The sequence below is a fragment of the Lycium ferocissimum genome, chromosome 1 (genome assembly GCF_029784015.1).
Source record: "Lycium ferocissimum isolate CSIRO_LF1 chromosome 1, AGI_CSIRO_Lferr_CH_V1, whole genome shotgun sequence".
Classification (NCBI taxonomy): Eukaryota; Viridiplantae; Streptophyta; class Magnoliopsida; order Solanales; family Solanaceae; genus Lycium; species Lycium ferocissimum.
In genome coordinates this window covers 3,506,508-3,525,950 of record NC_081342.1, presented here as the reverse complement: position 1 = coordinate 3,525,950, position 19,443 = coordinate 3,506,508, and the positions used below count along the sequence as shown (strand labels likewise).

The following is a 19,443-nucleotide window of genomic DNA, read 5'->3' as shown; positions in this document are numbered from 1 at the left end:
TATCTTTTTGTAAAAAATAAATGAGCTAATATGGGTTCAATTCAGAGAAATAAATGAAATTAATATAACATATGAAAAGCTCATTGGATCATCGGAGACTATTATCTCAAAAGTTCAAGAAATAGAAATTAGAAAAGCTTTCATTATTAGTCTAATATATAAACTATGAAAAATGTTTTCCTTTAACTTTTAAATATATATATATATATATATATATATATATATATATATATATATACTTTAATGCTTTAGAATTCTTTAGAAAGTGTCAAACTAATATTACAAAAACAAAGAAGCAAGAACAAAAAAAAAAAAAAATTAACATCGGCCCGGGCCAAATAACACTATATATATATATAAGTTAAAACTCATACAAGGACGTACCAGTCTTATATATATCATCAAATTAAGTTTTAGTGATAGATAACTTCACCATAAACATAATCTGATAACTCAGAAAATGAAATAAATAAAACGATATCACATACTATTACATTAAACTGGGATTGTGTAAATCGTCCTCGCTGCTTTGTATGTGAATTAGAACTTTCGGATAAATTCATAATAAATGAGACACGCCTTTAAAGTCAAATCTCTACAGAGCCAAATTAAAAGCAGTAGTGAAAATAATGGTATCTTTGTGACTTTGTGTGTGTGTGCGCGGGGAAAGGGGCAGTTGCAAAAATTTAATCCTCTGCCCAATTGTAGAGCAGCAAGCATTTACTCAATAGAAGATGACAGTTGAGTTCAGTTCTAATTAAGTGGACCCACGATGTAATTTTCTTGCACTATATAATAGGGTCATATAGTAGACATTCTTGCATGTCCAACGTTTTATTATTCTTTTCATTGAGTGTTTAAGCAATAGGAGTCATAATGAGTTTATTACTTTCTGCTCGTAGTGTTGGTGTTTTTATTCTCTTGCTTGTGTTTGTTGTTGGAAATTTTGTTTTTGCTGATGATGTTAATGGAGTTGAAGATGAAAAAAATCTATTTAGGCATCGTCGTTTTGGTGATCGCATTGGTGGGGGTTTAGGACATGGGATTTATAGTAAAGGGTTTAGACACGGTGGAGGTCTTGGCGGAGGAGCTGGTGGTGGTCTAGGTGGAGGCGCAGGTGGTGGCTTAGGAGGTGGAGGTGGTCTTGGTGGTGGTGCTGGTGGTGGATTAGGAGGAGGTGGTGGTCTTGGAGGGGGTGCTGGTGGTGGCGGCGGTTTAGGTGGCGGTGCAGGTGGTGGTGTAGGAGGCGGAGCTGGAGCTGGTGGTGGTCTTGGAGGTGGTGCAGGTGGTGGGGGTGGATTAGGTGGTGGTGGTGGTGTAGGAGGCGGTGCAGGTGGTGGTGTAGGAGGTGGTGCGGGTGCGGGTGGTGGCATTGGTGGGGGTGCAGGTGGTGGTGGTGGTTTAGGAGGAGGTGGTGGAGCTGGAGGAGGACTTGGTGGAGGTGTTGGAGGTGGAGCTGGCGCTGGTGGTGGAGTAGGTGGAGGGATTGGAGGCATTGGAGGAGGAGCAGGAGGAGGTGGTGGAGCAGGAGGAGGCATAGGTGGAGCAGGTGCCGGTGCAGGGGGTGGTTTTGGTGCCGGTGGTGGTATTGGTGGAGGCGCTGGTGGCGGGGGAGGCTTTGGTGGAGGAGGAGGTGGTGGCATTGGTGGTGGTGCAGGTGCAGGAGGAGGTTTTGGAGCAGGAGGAGGCTTTGGGGCCGGAGCAGGTGTCGGTGGTGGAGGCGGAGTAGGAGGTGGTGGTGGCGGCGGCTTTGGTGGTGGAGGAGGCCTTGGTGGTGGTCTTCATTGATCAACAAAGCTTTGTTGTTCTTGCATGAAATAATTAAGCATGCAATACTATTAATGTACTCCTATGTACTCTTGGAAGTATCTTATTTGCTCGTCTCAAGTGGTTAATGACCTTTACCTTTTATTAGTTGTTATTCTTTTGTGAAACTTGTTAAAAAATGGTACTCCTAGTAATTAAACAAGTCTATAGCTATCACATTTACAATGTGGTTTTGGTTGAGGCAAAGCAAAAGCTTCTGTCCATCTTGCTTGAGAAAAGCTCATGGACTATATAGTTGTAATGGCCGATCTCGTCATTAATAATATAATTATGTTGCCAAGTGTGTTTTATATTACCCCGGCCCCTTTAGATATCTCATGCATTTTTCTTATAAAAAGAAATTGAAGTTTAAACTTGGAGATTTGCATGGAAATGGAAAAGTCTGTGAAGAAGAAGAGCTAGCATTATAATCACAATTAAGCAGGACAGCTGTTCATTACATCTTTCCGTTTTTGCTACGGAGAATATATATACAAATAGTTGAAATCAACCCTAATTGTGTCAAGGAATGCCATAATTTTTAGTATTTGATAGTGGTGGTGTTCAGTCCGTATGTGCGTACCCATCACCATAAATATCGTGTAACCCTGTACATCAAGATCTAGGTTGACCAGAGCAAATCACTTAGGAGTAGTATTGTTTTCTCTTAGCTAGAATTTAAACTTTGATATTGAAAATGTAAATATAATTTGCCATAATGTTTTTTACTCCATCGACATAAATTCACTTTACAATAATTGGCAAACCTTTATAGCAAGTCTGATGTGCTAACATGGAATAAAGAAGAGTAACATGCCACAAACTGGTAAATTGACCTGATTTCTTTATTCTTTTTCAGACTACTAGTGTATGTAATTTTAATTTTGACTTAATAAATACATTAGTGCGGTTCATATATTGATGATACATACGCATGGCAAATCGCTTACTTGCTCGTGAAGTGATCGCTACTGCTAAGCTTGTTGTAGTCTTGTAGATGCATGGAATTTCTTTCTTAAGAAAATCGAATATATCAGTATCATTAATTATATTTTCATTTTCACTGTTTTTCTCCCAATTTATTGATGATAAAAGTAATATCTCACCTTATTCTAGCAAAATAATAACACGAGTGAGAATATTTTCCCGAATTACATAAGCAGATGGGTAAAAGAAAAAAGAAAGAAAAAAAGTGAGAATCGAACTCACTTATTATGCGGGAGATTTTCATTGTTACAGATATAAGCTATTAAGCCTTGGTGATACATAATGGAGAATTAGAGTTGTATTAATGATTAGTATAACTTCACTTTGCATCACTTAAATAAAGGGATTAAACTCTAATAAATACCCTCTCTTTCTACTTTTTTCTCGCCATCTTTATTGGCCTCTTTTAATAAATTCAAAGTGTTTAAGCTATATATTATCAATATAAGAAATTTTTATACTGTCACGTCATAGATAACTGTTTGGCAGATAATTTATTTTATTTTTAAAATTGTGAATCTCATATTTAAGAGAGAAAAAATTACCTGTAAATTATAGCACAAATTCAAATTGAAAAAACAAAAAGGAATAATAATATGTGACCTAGTGCCACCAATTATAAACTGTACATAATAGCTCTTTAATAGACTTGTCACCTGTCAATAGTCTGAGTTTGGATTGCGATGTGGCATGCTCGGACTCATTTAAGTGTTTGATCCATCCAGCCTATATCATTATCGTGCTCATGTTTCTCTTTCTCTCTCTAATAAATATTTAGCATAATACATAAATAAGGTCCTAAATTTGGCTCAGGCTCTCATTATCGTGCAAAGATGTTTCTCTTTCTCTCTCTAATAAATATTTAGCATAATACAAAGTCCTTAAACGCATCTCAAGTATGCTCAAAAGTGAAGATCTCAACTTGTATAAAGTTGAACATGTAAACACAAATGCTGATGTGGCATTGACACTGACGCGGCCCTTCAAAATTTAGGTGACACGTCAGCGTTTTGTGTTTACATATTCAATTTTATACAAGTTGAGATGCTTGTACACATTCAAAGCAGTAAGCATAAGGCATCTTTATGTGAAAAAAGTTTAAAGGCCTAAATATTTTGAGAAAGTAATTATTTCTCTTCCATCCCAACATCAATGATGGAGCAAACAAGAAACAAAACATGCATGCTCTAAGGGATCGTTTGGTTGCTAACTAAAGTTATGAAGGTATTAATTATGCAAAACTTAGTTATTTCATCTTTCTATTTACATAAAATAATACATATATTAAATTATAAAAGGAAATTGAAAGTTACCGAGGATGATATTGTATATTAGCTATGTTAGTTTTAACACATAAATAGTTAATATATAAATAGTAACTCTTTTCCTACCAAAGTTATTGACACTTGACCGGGCGGTTAAAGGATTTGGTGACCTGAAGTTACATATTAATAAGAGATTTTACGTACTTAAATTTATTATATTTTTATTTGAAGTGAATTTTTTAAAGAAAAAGTAAGAAACGATAAGAAAATGGAAAAGGGTCAAATATACCCCTAGTTATGCTTTTGGGTCACAAAAGAAAAGGAGAAGATGATCAAAATTGGTCGGATCGGGTTAAACTGATAGGTTTTTAAAAGAATTGAGTATTTAAAATTATGGATTGGTCATTTGATTATGAACTTGACACTTGTCCCTCCGTTAAAATTAAAGATAAATTTGTGTCAAACTATAATGAGAGGGGTATATTTGGGTAGAAAGTATAACGACAGACGTATATTTGCACTAAAAGTATAACGAGGGGTATATTTGACCCTCTGTAAAGAGAATGAGCTGATGCAAATCATATATACAAATTTGGAAGAGTTGCCAAAGTACGCTTCTCGTCATCATTAATCGCCAAGAATTGTTCGCTAATCTAGATCGATTTTGTCGTTTCGCTTTTTTTTTTTTTTTAAAAAAAAAATGTTTGGCTAATTGTTTATGTTTAAGTATAGATTATGACAATTTGTGGCAATGGCAATGACACGTCATTTTTCGGCGTTAAAAATTTAACTTTCAGCAATTTGTACTTTCTGGAACACTAACACATAATTTGGTGATTTTTACTGTTGCAAAAATTAATTTTGTGACTTTAGTGTAACAAATAGTTGGTATATTGACTTTATTGTTACAAAATATAAGTTAATGAGTTTAATCTTATAAAGAGTAACTAGTGGCATTTGGCCTGTGAAGATTAAAAGTTACATTTATTATTATTATTATTATTATTATTATTATTATTATTATTACCGCTTATTTTAACATTAAGATATTGAAGATTAGTTTGACACTTTCTGCAAACTTTTAAAAGTTAAAGACTCCCAAATATTTAAATTGTACAAAAGAAGTTAAAAATTGAACATAGATTCTTCTTTTGTCCCTATTTTAGACTTTCTTTTTACCTTCAAACAAATACATGACATAAAGTATCGTATTTTTTTTATTTGTTGGATTTTATTTAAATTTTAGACTTTGATAATTTCTTCAAATTCCAATTTAGCTATAGCATATGTGTGATTAGCAACATCCATTATGAACTATAACGCTTTCTTCTATAAAAAATAAAAATAATTTGGTTCTAAACACAACAACTATATATGGTACATTTATTTATTTTCTTGAGATTTTAATGACGTTAATTATAGACAAAGATAACTTCTAAATAAAATTTATACTTTACTAATGTTTGTAGATGTTAAGTTCAATTAAATTATACAAATGTTAAGTTCAATTAAATTGGACAAAGTATATTGAAAATATGAAGATAATTAATTAATTTTCTAAATATAATTAAACTTTCCTTTTACCAAAAATTTATGTGATGAGAAAAGGACATTTTTTCCTTTTGTGAGTTTAAAGGGAGCATTATTTTATAAAATGTACATTTTAATTATTTTCTAAGACCCAAATGAAGCTTCAATGATGCATGATTCATTTAACCATGTTTCACTATGCTAACAAATACTGCTTAACCGTTTTTCTTTACCCACCACCCCTCACTTAAAAAAAAAAAAAAAAAAAAAAAAAAAAGATACTCAAAATCGTAAAAAATTACTCCCTTTTGTCACAAGTTGTTTGACATTACTACTGCTTGGAAAACTAAAAAGTTATTTTATTAATTTCATATTTTTCAAAGAAGTTCTCAACATTTTAACTACTCCATCGAGTTTAAATTATAGATTCTTTTTATGTAATTTTTGAAGTGTAAATTTATACTAAGAAACATATTTATGAATTCAATACCAAAAATTGAATTGACTGACCGCGTAGTACGCCTTACACTATTTGTTTCTGTAGATGAATGGAGTATAAACTACAACCTACATTGTTCATTATGTTATCATTTTAGAAACTATGTAATATTTAACTACACATTTTTTTTAAAAATAAAATATTATAATATACCAAATAATATTGGAAAAAGGTTAATTTTGTTAAAATGAACGATATAGCTAATCAACGTACAAGTGACATGTTTTTTAAGTACAATTTTGTTAAAATATTTAAGTACACATTTTTTAAAAAAATGAAATATTATAATATACCAAATAATATCGATGAAAAGATTCAAGCTATGCAAGTGACATGCTTTTTTAGTTGACATCATTATAGTTCATAATTTCTTAAGCATTTTAAAAGGAGCTTGAAATTTTCTAAATGTAGCAAAAATGGGTGCGGCACCCTAAGTAATAAAGAAATTTACTAGGAGTAAAAATGACGCATATAAAGAAGTTATGGTACATGTCACATCATCTTAAAAAAAGTTAGGCTAATGGGTTTTGTGTTACTAAAAAAATACTTGAAAGTGTCTTAATCTTTGTATAACACCCTCTTATAGATGAAGTAATAAAAGACAAATATGAGGGCAAATTCGGAAAAGGTAACCTTTTTGTTGGTAAAACTTAATTGTAATATAACCAAGGTCTCTAACTAAGGACTACAAAAAAATTGGATTGGCGCTTATTATCTATAGTAATTTAATGACCACAAATGAAAAATTAACCGTAGTTTTTTAGCAAGGTCCAACAAAATCATCCATATTTTCACTAAGGAGACAAGGCCGAAAAAAAAAACAACGATTGACATTGAACTTGATGGAAGATCAAATTTACTCTTAGAGTTAATCCCACCTTACGCCCCTAAAATTTAAGGGTTGGGAAACGGTATTCCCTTCAGATATTGAAAGGGAATGATAATCCCCTTATGCAAATATTTTCCGGTAATTTTTTTTTTTTTTTTTGAAATAAAGATCTTTTTCCTTTTTCATTCTAGAACTAAAATACGAAAATATAGTCTAATTCACTTATTCCGTTGAAAATAATATACTTCTTTTAGGACATAACAACTGCTTGGAATAATATGTTAATAAATTTCAAGCTATGTGACATTCGTTTTACCTATATGCGCATTAAACTTTTGGGTTCTGATTGCACATCCAGTCTACCTAATTTCACCCTCTAATTACATTTGGGTTGTCTATAAATATTTTGTATGGTACTAATTAATTCCATCCGCTAAGATATATTTCACAACAATTTCCACGTAAATCGCCTATTCAAACACTTTTTTTTTTAATTTTCAAAACCACTCAGATGAGCCAAGCAAATATTTCTTTTTTTTTTCTGAAAAATCAATCTGATTTTTATCCTATATGAAATATTTTCTAATTAAATTTATATAAGCAATTTTTTTTAGGGTTATGGACTAAATGCCTTGGTTACATGAAATCAATCGGTATCTTATTTGAGTGCTTATGTTTATGCAAATGTATGAACAACTTAAATCTTCTAATAAATAAGAGTTATATATTTTTATATTTTCTCTAGGAAAAATATCTTTTCTCAAAAAATGAAAAGTCTCATTGGAAAGTATTGTATAAAGGGCCAGGTTACCATTCTCATTCAACATGTGGAGGAGGTATTGTTTTTTCCAACGCTTAAATATTAGGGGGTAAAGTAAAATTGGCTCTTATCAACTCACAGGAAAGGAGGAAACACAAGCCTAAGCTAATCAAGAAAAGTACCTGGATTTTTTTTTTTTTTTTGCCTTGACTTTTTGTTTTTTGGTGTTCAATAGAACAATGGACGAGGTGAATGAGAGAATTCAAAGATTGGTAATGTTAGAGGAGGAAATTATGAGACTGTTGATGTGCAATTAGAATTCAAAAATTTAATGCGCATGCAGGTAAAACGAGTATCACATAACTTGAAATTTATTAACGGATTATTCCAAATAGTTTTTATATCCTAAAAGAAGTACATTATTTCCAACAGAATAAATGAACGTTACAATAATAAGAGTTACTATATATTTTCATTTTTTAATTCTAGAAAGAAAAATGATCTTTATAAAAAAAAAATTGCATAAGGGGTTTATCGTTCCCGTTCAATATTTGAAGGGAATATCGTTTCTTAACCCTTAAATGTTTTGGGGGGGGGGGGGGTAAAGTCGGTGGCGGGCCACTCATGGCCAAGGGTGGTCACACACACACCCTTTTGGAAAATTGTACTAGTATATGGATTAGATATTATAGTTAATCGGATATAAATTAAATTTGAACACCCTTAAAATAATTGAGATAGATAGCTTAGAGGTAAAGGGTGTTCAATTTTACCTAAAAGTCACGGTTTAAAGCTTGCGTCAAACGCTGGTCATCTTCTTTCTTTAAAAGAAAATATACAAACAATGTCTGAAGCTACTGGGTTGATTTGTATTTGCACTTATTTTCTTCCATATGCCGACTAAACTTATTTGTATTTGAGTCATGATTTGAATTTAGTTTATTTCTATGTTGTTTTGGAGTTACGTTGGATTCATTTGTTGAAGCTCCTTTAGTCTTTCTTCTTTCCTTCTTATTTACTAGAAAAGAAGAAGACGTATTGTTAAAAAGAAGACAACGAGATCTAATAGCAAGTTAGATATCACTTATTTTGTTCTCTTTTCTTTTTAATTGCTTCTATAAACATTTTAATTATCCAACTTTGTTCTCTTCCTCTCTTTCTTTTTTTTCCAAAGAAAATTGATTAGTCGTTATCTCTCGCATTGTTACATTCTCGGAATGCCCCTTGTTGTTCTCCACTTGTGGGATTACGTACACTGGGTATATTGTTGTTAGTTGTTGCTGTCGTTTGATACTGTAATCACCGTAAGAGTTTTCTAGCAATGAAATTTATCAAGAATAACTTACGAAATCAAATGGGCCATAAATTTTTAGGCGGGTGTGCAGTGATGATGTTAAACAAAATTCGTTGCACTAATTCATCAGAAAAAAATTATATACTCGTCAACATTTAAACAACCTTACCAAAATTTCTGACTTCATCACTGGGTAAAGTGGGATTGACTCTTACTCTTACTTATACTGCAAACAGTCTGCTATTCACATAAGTCCATTTAGCAATTTTATAACCATTTATTAGTGCAATTGTAACTATTAATATTACTACTATGATGATGATGCGTGTGGTGTACTTTAGGTCCAAATTACTCCCTTCATTTCAAAATAAATAAATTATTTGCATTGTTATACATTACACCCTTTAGAAAATTAATTAAAAACATTAATTAAAGACTGTATCAATATAACCTTTTTGCTTTTTTTCATTTTTTTTTTAAAGTAAGATATAATCGATTAGATTGTTGGAAGACTCATTAAAGAGGAGTAATTTTGAACAAATCAATTAATATAACTTTGGATTTTGAAAATTTTATTTACATTTTGGACCATTAAAAACATCAAAAATTTATTTATTATTACTACTAATAAACAAGGGACAGTTTTGAGGAGCTTCCCGTTGTCCTTCTTGCCTACTTGGGGGTATTTGTGGTCTTATACATTTTGTGTGCTTTCATATTGCTATATTTGAGGTGGTTGTTGATGTACTTCTATAGTTTTGGAAGAAAAAACCTGGATACTTTAGCTTAATTTCACTTGCACCCTCTGAATCTAAGTACAACTTTCTGAAAACTGGGTGCCGCTTCAATTATCTCACGCCATATTGAGCACATGTAGCCTTTTCAGCAGTGGTATCTACTTTCATTTTTTTTGCGCGGATTACCCTTCATTTGGGGTGGTCTTTGATTTTTGTCCTTCAAATTCGTGGTCTTTTAACTTTTTCCCTTCGCTAAAAATATCTTGATTTCGGGTTCGAACCCCCGCTCAGTTTAAAAAATAAAAAATCGCAAGGCAGAATTTTGCTTCAAAACTCAAGCTTGCGAATCCAAACTCTACCTTGCAATTTTTTTTTAAACTTTTGACTGAGCGGGAGTTCGAACCCAAAATCAAGAAATTTTTAGTGGGGCAAAAGTTAAATACCACCAATTTGAGGGGCAAAAATTAAAGACCACCCCCAGCGAAGGACAATCCTGCAAATTGCCCATCTACTTTTATGTTTCTGGGCCTACTCCTACTTTTATACTACTTATTTGCTACTCCTTTCTCATTTCATTTTTTTGCACGGATTGCCCTTCGTTTGGGGTGGTCTTTAAATTTTGCCACTCAAATTTGTGGTCTTTAAATTTTGCCCTTCATATTTGTGGTCTTTAAATTTTGCCCTTTCTTGGAAAGATGAGCGAATACATGAAATTTGGGTTCGAACCCCCGCTCAAGCATAAAATAAAAAAATAATTTCGCAAGGCAGGACTAGGGGAGTGTATGCCGGATCCAGCATACAATCTTTAAGAAAAAGTTAAAGTTATGCCGGATCCGGCATAACTAAAAGTCTGCCCCTCAAGGCAAAGTCTGCCCCCTCCGGCAGACTTTTAGTTAAACATAACTAAAAGTCTGCCGGAGGGGGCATATAAAATTTAAACTTTGCCTTATAAGGCAAACTTTTTTTTTGGTTGAAAGTCTATTTTATTCCATCCAAAAAACTTGTACAGCACAAAGTTGAAGGCGACTTTCAACCGTACATGGTAAAATTCCTACTCACTAACTTGTATAAGTCAAACTAGGAGCAACTATTACATTAAAAAAACAACAACCCAGTTTTAATCAACTACACTTAGCTAGGGATAGCAATTCATAGCGACGAAGAGCTCTCTGCCATTTGAAGTTGTTCTGCCTTGGATGTGAATATGTTGTGCAATCTCTCTGCGAGTCTATAGGAAAAGCGAGTATTTTGAAATGCGAGTAGGTTCCTTTCTCTCCAAACCATTGCCACTAGCATACCAAAAATGCGCAAGTAATGGAGCGTGGCACGATTTGTGTCTAGCAATGTGTGAGATCCATGTGATTTCATCTTGACCCCCTATTCGTCTAGTGTACCCCTGCCCATACCAACAATCCAATCCTTTTGTGATGGAGCATTCAAAATAAAGATGGGAAAATATTTCTTGGGTCCGCCTACGAAGATGGGAAAATATTTCGAAGTCTATCAACGATTGCTAATCTACCTTGTATTGCCGGACCAAAGTGTGAATTTGTATACGGGATGGACATTTGGTTGTAGCATAATACTTTTCCATGTAACTTTGGTATATATGCTTGAAAAAATACATATATATGCTTCAAGGCAAAGTTTGCCCATAAGGCATAAGTATGCCCCCATCGGCATAAGTTTGGTAAATCCTTAACAAGTTTATGCCGATGGGGGCATACTTTTAATGGGCAAACTTTTATGCACTTATGAAGGAATTATCAAAGTTATGCCTGGGAACCGGCATACTTATGTCAAAATCGCCCATAAGGCATAAGTATGCGGGTCCGGCATAACTTTGCTAATTCCTTCACAATTGTATCGATGGGGGCATAGCGAAATTTAAACTTTGCCTTGCGAATTTTTTTTAAAATTTTGAGCGTGTGGGGGTTCGAACCTGAAACCTATGGGATTTAGCGAAGGGCAAAATTTAAAGATTTCAACTATGAAGGGCAAAATTTAAAGACCACCCCAAAAGAAGGGCAATTCTGCGAATTGCCCTTCTCATTTCTTGTTCTTCCAAGTTCCATCCCTACATTTTCCCGGTTCTTTTACTATCAGTATACTTGTCCGCACTTCACGTGATCGTTAAATGCAAAAACAAATTTGTAAAAACCATTAGCAGGCGTAAAACGAATTTATATAATATATTTCTCTTTACGAGAGGAAAAGACTTAGAAGTATAAATAACATGCATTTGGCTTAATTCAGAAATTTAATTTAATTACAACATATACTTTCATGTAAATTATAATGAATTGCATATTTCTAATGAGGCTTCATTAAGAGAGATTAATTTCAATAAGAGAGATTATCCAAGATTTTATAAAATTAACATGAAACTAAAATTTAATTTATATTACATAAATTTCATTTTAAAATTTATTCGAAGAAAGACATTTAAATTATGATTTATTTGTCTATTGAGAAAAAAGAAAATTTACATAAATGAAATACAAACTGTTGGATCGGCAAAAGAACATCATTAGGAACACCACCTCTTGCCCTCGCAACACACAATTTTAAAACTTGCACGGTGAAGTCTTGTTCTTTAAGGGTACACACTTTGTATTTGAAATACACAAATTGAAATAAAATAGACATAACATGTTTGTAAATAATTTTAGTCCTTGTAATGTGACATAGTGGTGAATGTTTAGAGAAATAATTGATCCTTATCTTGATCAAAATAAATCTTGTGTTTCAATACTAAAGTGTAAAAGGAAATAAAGAATTTTTTTAATAGGTTTGAGAAAGAACGATAAAACAGGAAAGAGACTACTTTGAGAGAGTGAAGCAAGAGACCAAACTCCTATAATCTTCCTCTAAATGCATATTTATGTACATTAATTTAATGATAATTGAAACTTAAAAATTTAATCAAATTCATTATTTTCTTTTAGTGGACAAAAAAAAAAAAGAGTTTGGGTGATGAAAATCATTATTACTTGTGGACTCTATCCTTTTTTTTTCTTCCTTCTGAGTGTCAAGGTTCTTCAAATTATCTCAAAATAAAAAATTACCTCATTAACTTATTATTTTCAGCCTGTCTAAAATCTACCCTGCTGACATAGCTAAATATTTCTCGTCTAAGATCTACATTATTAACATATATACACACAAACTATTGTGTTAGTTTGTTCTTTCCTCACGCAGTTTTTTTTTGTGCTTTCAGTGCATTAATTCTTTCTCTTTCTCTTGTTGATATTCTCTATTTTTTCTTTCAAGTCTTTAGTTCTACTTTTGGTTTGGCTGTGATTACCTCAATCTCGGAATTATTGTTAGTACATATAGTTGTTTCGTTTTTCCTTCTGACACTCAATTATTTTTGACAAAATCACAAAGAAAACAACATAGGAAGATCACAATTAATAAAAGGAAAATGAAACATTTAACGAATATTAGCACAAAAAAAAAATTAATTAATTAAATAATATATAGATATTCATGACAGAGTAACTAAAACGTTGCAAGTTATTTTCTCATATATTCCAAAAGCAATATAATCTAAATTCTTCTCTAAAGAGAACGAATCACTTGTATACATAAGTTCCTTTGGTTAGTGATAGGACCAGGTGCTATGTTAGCGAATTTATAAACAATATATATTCACATGTCTCTCGGAACGATTCATCCTACCATAATGTGCATCCTGTTGGCCTAAAGAAATCATCCAATTTGTTCTCTATCAACATTGTGGAATATAGTGTCTTTCATTTTCGTCACAAGTACGCGCAAACTTGAACCTCTGGAATAGTACATGTTCTGAAAAAATAACGCAGGCAAGACACACACTAAAGAATAACCAAGAATCCTTATAAACTTGCCACAAAAGTTATATTTTGTTGTCATTCAAATTTGCAATAAATCAATAGACCCAATTGGTAAATGAAACATCCGATATAGTAGTACCACCTCAGCACCTCCATAATTAAACGTAAAAATCAAAGTACCTAACGTTGAGGCAGGAAATTTTTGCAGTCTCCGCTATCACCAAACATTGGTGTCGATTATTCTTTTCTAATCTGCCGTTTCAATGGTATCAACTGATCCATTTTTTTGTGTGTGTGAATCTCAATTTATAGAGTGGGTTAGGAGAAATTTTATTTTGGGTAAAAATGACCATTTGTTTCCTCGTTTAATGCTGCAATTAGTTGCCCTCACGAGTTACAACTCTTCATTGCCACCTCAACCGTTTCATACAACAGTAAATGCAATTAATTTTAGAGGAAGAGAAAATAAATCAATTAAAAAGTCGAGAAAATGAGAAAGGTCAAAAAAAAAAAAAAAAAAAAAACTAAAATACAATACTGAAGTCATTTAGCAGCATCTAATCGTCTGCATGATAAATGTTATTAAGAGAGTTAAATGTAGCACATTTAACATAATTAAGAGATGATTAAGAGATTTAAAGGAGTAGTTTTTTTTTAATATAACACATAAATAAAAAAAATAATAATAAAAAAAAAAGATAAATAGGATTCTTGTTCAAAGAGAGGTGTCACATCACTCTTCTTTTGCCAAGCTTTATATTATATATAAATATAAATATAGATATAGATATAGATATATATAGATTTAATACTCCTACTATAATATTTCAACCTAGCTAGAGCGGATTTAACTTTTAGAGTTATTTCCTTATTTAGTAAGTAACTTACAAGTTCTTACTCAATAAACCCTCTGCCTAATTACTTTAACACTATAAAAATGTTACCCAGTAATCTATATATAATATAAAGCTACGCATAGACAAAGTGATGTGGCACCTCTCTATGGCCACCATTCCTATTTATCTTTTTTTTTTTGGTCTTTTTCTTATTTATTCTTCTAACTAAAAATGTCTAAATATAAATTTCCCATAAATTTTCAATTAATTCATAGATAATTACACATAATAACTTTTATAACTGCCGGTTATTAATCCTCCAAACTCAATGCAGCCTATTAACTCTTATGAATTATGGCCTTTTCCTCTTCCGTAATAGTACAGATAGCTTCTTCTCTGTTTTCTTAATACATTTCAGTTTTTCTAAATTGGGATTCCATATGTTATTGGTTTTGTCTTTTCTTACTTTCTTAGTTTTGGGTAGATTTTGTATTTTTGATATGTATTTGAGACCTTTCCAAATGTATTCTTTATATATTTGAGACCTTTTCTAACAAAAAAGCTTAGAATATACAATTGTTGTTCTTTTCTGTTTTTGTTTCCTATTATAATTGATATAAGTTGGAAATGTTGAGCTTTGATTTTTGTTGGAGGCTTTTTATGTTAGAATTACTGAAAATTGGAACATCAAAGATGCTTAGAGTGTTTGTTTTTGGTGTCTCTGTCTTCCCTTTTTCGTTTATAATTTTCATATTTGATTGATTTAATGTTTGTTGTTGTTTGCCAGTTGGTTGGTGTGTTGAATTTGTTGAATTTGAGTTATTTTGTTTGCGAAGATATTGTGAAATTGTATACCAACACTCTGTAACAACATTGAGCCAACCGTTTATATGCAGGATTATTTATAAGAGAGATGGAGTCGCTCTACAAGTTTTGACCATTCATCTCTATGAAGGCGGAGCTTCATTTCTTGATAATTTTGACTACGGGTTGAGGTGATTTTTATTTTTATCTCTTCATCTTTTTCTTCCTCGAAACAAATAAAATCAATGGCAAATTTTCATATGATCCAAAACAATGAAAATTCTGCATATGAATTTGGTGGATTTTCATGGTACCAAATATATTTTAGGCACTGGAAGTATGAAGTCTAGATGAGGACCATTATAACCTTTATTGATCAAAAGATATACATTAAGATTGAAAGCCAGTTGATGCTTAATTCGATTCCATCTTTTATAAGTGTTCTAACCTATTATACCTTTTTAATGTTTTATTCTATATTATCTTAAAAAAAAAAAAATCAAATTGATCAATTTTATTAAGTCCACCTTTGATTATTATATGATAATTATTATTTTTTATTTTAAGACAATTGAGAAGATAAGGTAACAAAAAAGAGATGAAAGTTAAAGTTTGTTTTATATTATCAATGACCTAAACCAGTTTCACTTAATTACTCAATTTTCCACTTCATTTTATATAAAATGTATCTTGCTAAACTAACAATCTTTTCAGAAGTGTAAGTTAAATATACTTTTCACAATAATGGCTTTTCCTTTGCACTATAGACCCCTATTTGTATAGTGTTATAATTTGCATTATCTAATTACATATTTTTTTTTTAGAATTCTATAAAGGTTATATTTTTCATTATCTAATTTTTTTTATTTTTGTTTATGTAAAATTTTACATTTAGAAAATTGTAGATTACTTCAATTGACTTATATAAATATTGATATCTTCAATTTCGTAGGGAATGCACTTGCTTACCTGCTAAGTATGAACCTTTTCGAGTCTTTATTTTTCACTTTTTCCTAGAATCCTTTGTTACGTTGTTTGTCTATGGAAGTGGAGAGTTAGTGTCACGCCCCGAACCATGGCCTCGGCGAAACACGGCACTCGATGCCTTACTACATGTGACCGAGCGAACCACATGACTTGCTGAATCGTTATGAGACATATCATAAGCGGAATAAGATATGAATGCATAGTGAGCCTTTGTAAAACATAGTAAGTCATAATATTAAATAGAAATACTTGTTCAAATCATGAATGTGGATAATATCATAAATGAGGCAAAATGGCTAACCGACTCTGAAAGTCTGACATAACATAACTGACTTGTCTAGTCTATGAAACCTCTAACATGAGTCTGAACTACTAATCATAGCTTCTTTGGGACAAGCCCCCGGCATACCTTTAATGCATAAGCCCGACATAAAAGTAAATAATGACTAAACCCCGAAGGAGATGAGGCTCACCAAAAGTTGATACGTGGATGATCCTATAGAGCAGATGCTTCATCTTGTAAATCCATACCTGCATCGTGAAATGCAGGCGCCCAGGCAATAGAAAGGGGACGTCAGCACATTGAATGTACTGGTATGTAAAGCAACTTAATGAAATAAACATGGTACATGAAATAACATGATAAGGGCTGAAACTGAAACTGAAACCTGATCATGAACATGAGTATATGACATGGACATAATTACATATACATGGATAATATTGGTATAGGACATGAACTGAAACTGAATATAACCTGAACATGAGCATGAAGCGAGAGTAAAGTCTGAAAATAGTAAATCAATGGAAATACATGTATATATAACTGCTTGTAATGTGGGGAGTGCTATAATATAACCGACAACATGATCTGGTACTTGCGTCCTACCAGCAGAACACTCACACCTTGCCAGGAATATGAGATTTAAATAATAATAATAAGCATGTAAAGATCCAAACTGCATAATGAAGGTATAGCCTCCTTGCTGACAACCCTTATCCTACGGTGGCTACATAGTTTCAGGCTTTACTGAGCCTTCTCGGTTAACTAAGCAACTCCCAAAAACATGAACATGATATAGTTGGCTAAGAAGCCCGTGGTTTTCGTGAAATAACTTGTAATCATGATTTCACGAAATTAACTTGTAACATGGTTTCATGAAATGACTTGTAACATGGTGTCATGAAATAACTTGTAAGCATGTTCTGAAGTGATATAGCATAAACACGGTTTCATATAAAATAGCTTGTAAAACACGGGTTTGAACAATATAGTTACATAATATACTTGCATGAAAGCGTGTAAATCATGTAGAGTGTTTTCTTGAAAATAACATAATGATTCATAACTTGCGTGTGGGAACCCATGGGATGCAAAGTATGGGTTTTCATGGATTTCAGACGGATTCTCAATAATCATAATGAATATCAAGAACTCAATGAAGAATTAATAATAATTCAATACATAATCTAATCATGGGACATGGACCTAGGGTTATCATGAACATGATTAAAACCCTAATTTTCGTAAAGATTCATACTTTTATGGAAGAAAAGGCGTGAGGAAGAATAATGATGTTCCCACACGTAGATAGCAACCCAACCCTACATACCCTAATTTCTCCAAAAGCTTGATGAAAATCTGAATCTTTGAAGAAAAATTCCAAAATCTTAAATCTTGAACCTTTATGTGGGTTTTCTTGAAAACCCTAGCTTAGGAATAATGATTTCCTAATTAGATTTAATGAATACATCTTAGAATTGACTTGGAATGCTTAGAGTAGGCTTACCTTGATGTCTTGGAAGGATGAGAGAAGAAAGCCTTCGCTCTAGGGTTTGGAATTATGAATAATGAAATAAAAGAACTGAAGGCCTGAATTTATACTAAGCTGAGTTAGAAAATTATATGGTCATTTATACGGTCCGTATAAAGTTATACGGTCTATATAATATGACCATATTTAATCATGGCATAAAATAGAATGTCGAGCTGAAATTTCATGAAATATGGCCATTTTATACAGTCCGTATAAAATTATATGGACCGTATAATTCGTCCGTATAATATGACCAGTGAGCGGACTGCTCTGCAACCCTTCAGTAAAATGGCCATAACTTTTTGTACAAATGTCTTCTTGACCTTCATAATATACCGTTGGAAAGGTATTTCAAAGGGCTACAACTTTTATCAAGGAAGTTTTCCTAAAATCCTAATTTATAAAGGGGATATGGTCGCTGGAAGTAAGACCTTCTATAAACTCACTTGAAAACATGCCCCCTAGAGTGGCTTCCAACTTTGTTTTGCCCAAAGATGCTTCTTATGACTTGATTAGTTTTCAAAACACTTCCTATAATCCTCATATTGGTTCCATTATATTATCATCTTACGAGTCAAACCTTAACCCGAATGCACGAGGTGTTACAGTTAGAATGTTAGATATATCTTCCGTCTTCTTTATAGGAATTAAGGTAAATTTACGTTTTTTTGTCTTTTTCAATTGTTAGAAAATAGTACTTTTGCATTATTCTTTGAGGTGCTATTCGAGAATATTGTCAGAGAGCTATTATCAAGTAAGACTATCAGACATGGATTCTAAATTTACATATATTGCTTCTTTAGTGATTTTTATAGCATGTGCTATTTTAAGACCATGAGTTTAAGAATTGTATTTTCTTAATTGGTTATCGTTCAATTAATATCGTCAAGAGAAAAAAGAAGTATTACTCACCACTTTATGTAATAGGAAGTGTTACGACAAATAAGTCAGCCACTCACCACATATATTATGAAACAATATTTTAATTTTTTCTTCTCAACCGCGCAAAGCGCTTACATATTCACTAGTATCGTATAATTAAAAATTTCATACCCCTCTTCTTCTGTTTAACTTCCTTTTGAATTTCAATGTAACATTTTGTATTGTGAAACTTCATTTTCCTTAGGATATCACTGGTGAAGCTATAACAGTTGATGTTACATCTTATAGTTAAATGAGATAGCAATATACTCATTATAGTTACTCATGGTTAGTATAGAGTAAAATAGTGGTAATAGTTTAACGTAAACTTACATAATACTATCAAGTAAGCTTTAAAATCTTCTTCGAGTAGCATATACAATGAAATGAAACTTCATTTGAATTATTGCACCTTTCATCGTAATAGTTGGGAGCTGGGGAGATGAGATTTCCAGAATATCGTTGGATCATTTAGAGATGAAATCTAACATAAAAATGCTTTTATAGTGAAAGAAACTACATTGCCACCTTAAATAGTATTCCCTCCGGATTA

General features: G+C 32.2%; 1 protein-coding gene across 2 annotated transcripts; it reads left to right on the top strand.

The window, feature by feature from the left end:
• Window positions 1-686: 686 nt before the first annotated feature.
• LOC132060642 (glycine-rich cell wall structural protein-like) lies at window positions 687-2,107 on the top strand. 2 transcript variants are annotated; one of them, XM_059453690.1, is made up of 2 exons: window positions 689-1,333; window positions 1,388-2,107. In XM_059453690.1, the coding sequence occupies exons 1-2, from the start codon at window positions 877-879 to the stop codon at window positions 1,786-1,788; spliced, it is 858 nt and encodes a 285-aa protein (XP_059309673.1). In that variant the 5' UTR covers window positions 689-876; the 3' UTR covers window positions 1,789-2,107. The 2 variants fall into 2 exon arrangements, with proteins under 2 accessions (XP_059309633.1, XP_059309673.1); XM_059453650.1 differs by having other exon boundaries at window positions 687-2,107.
• Window positions 2,108-19,443: the final 17,336 nt, after the last annotated feature.

Excerpts from the sequence above, each read along its gene's own strand:
- LOC132060642 (XM_059453650.1), top strand. The coding sequence starts at position 877 with ATGAGTTTATTACTTTCTGCTCGTAGTGTTGGTGTTTTTATTCTCTTG.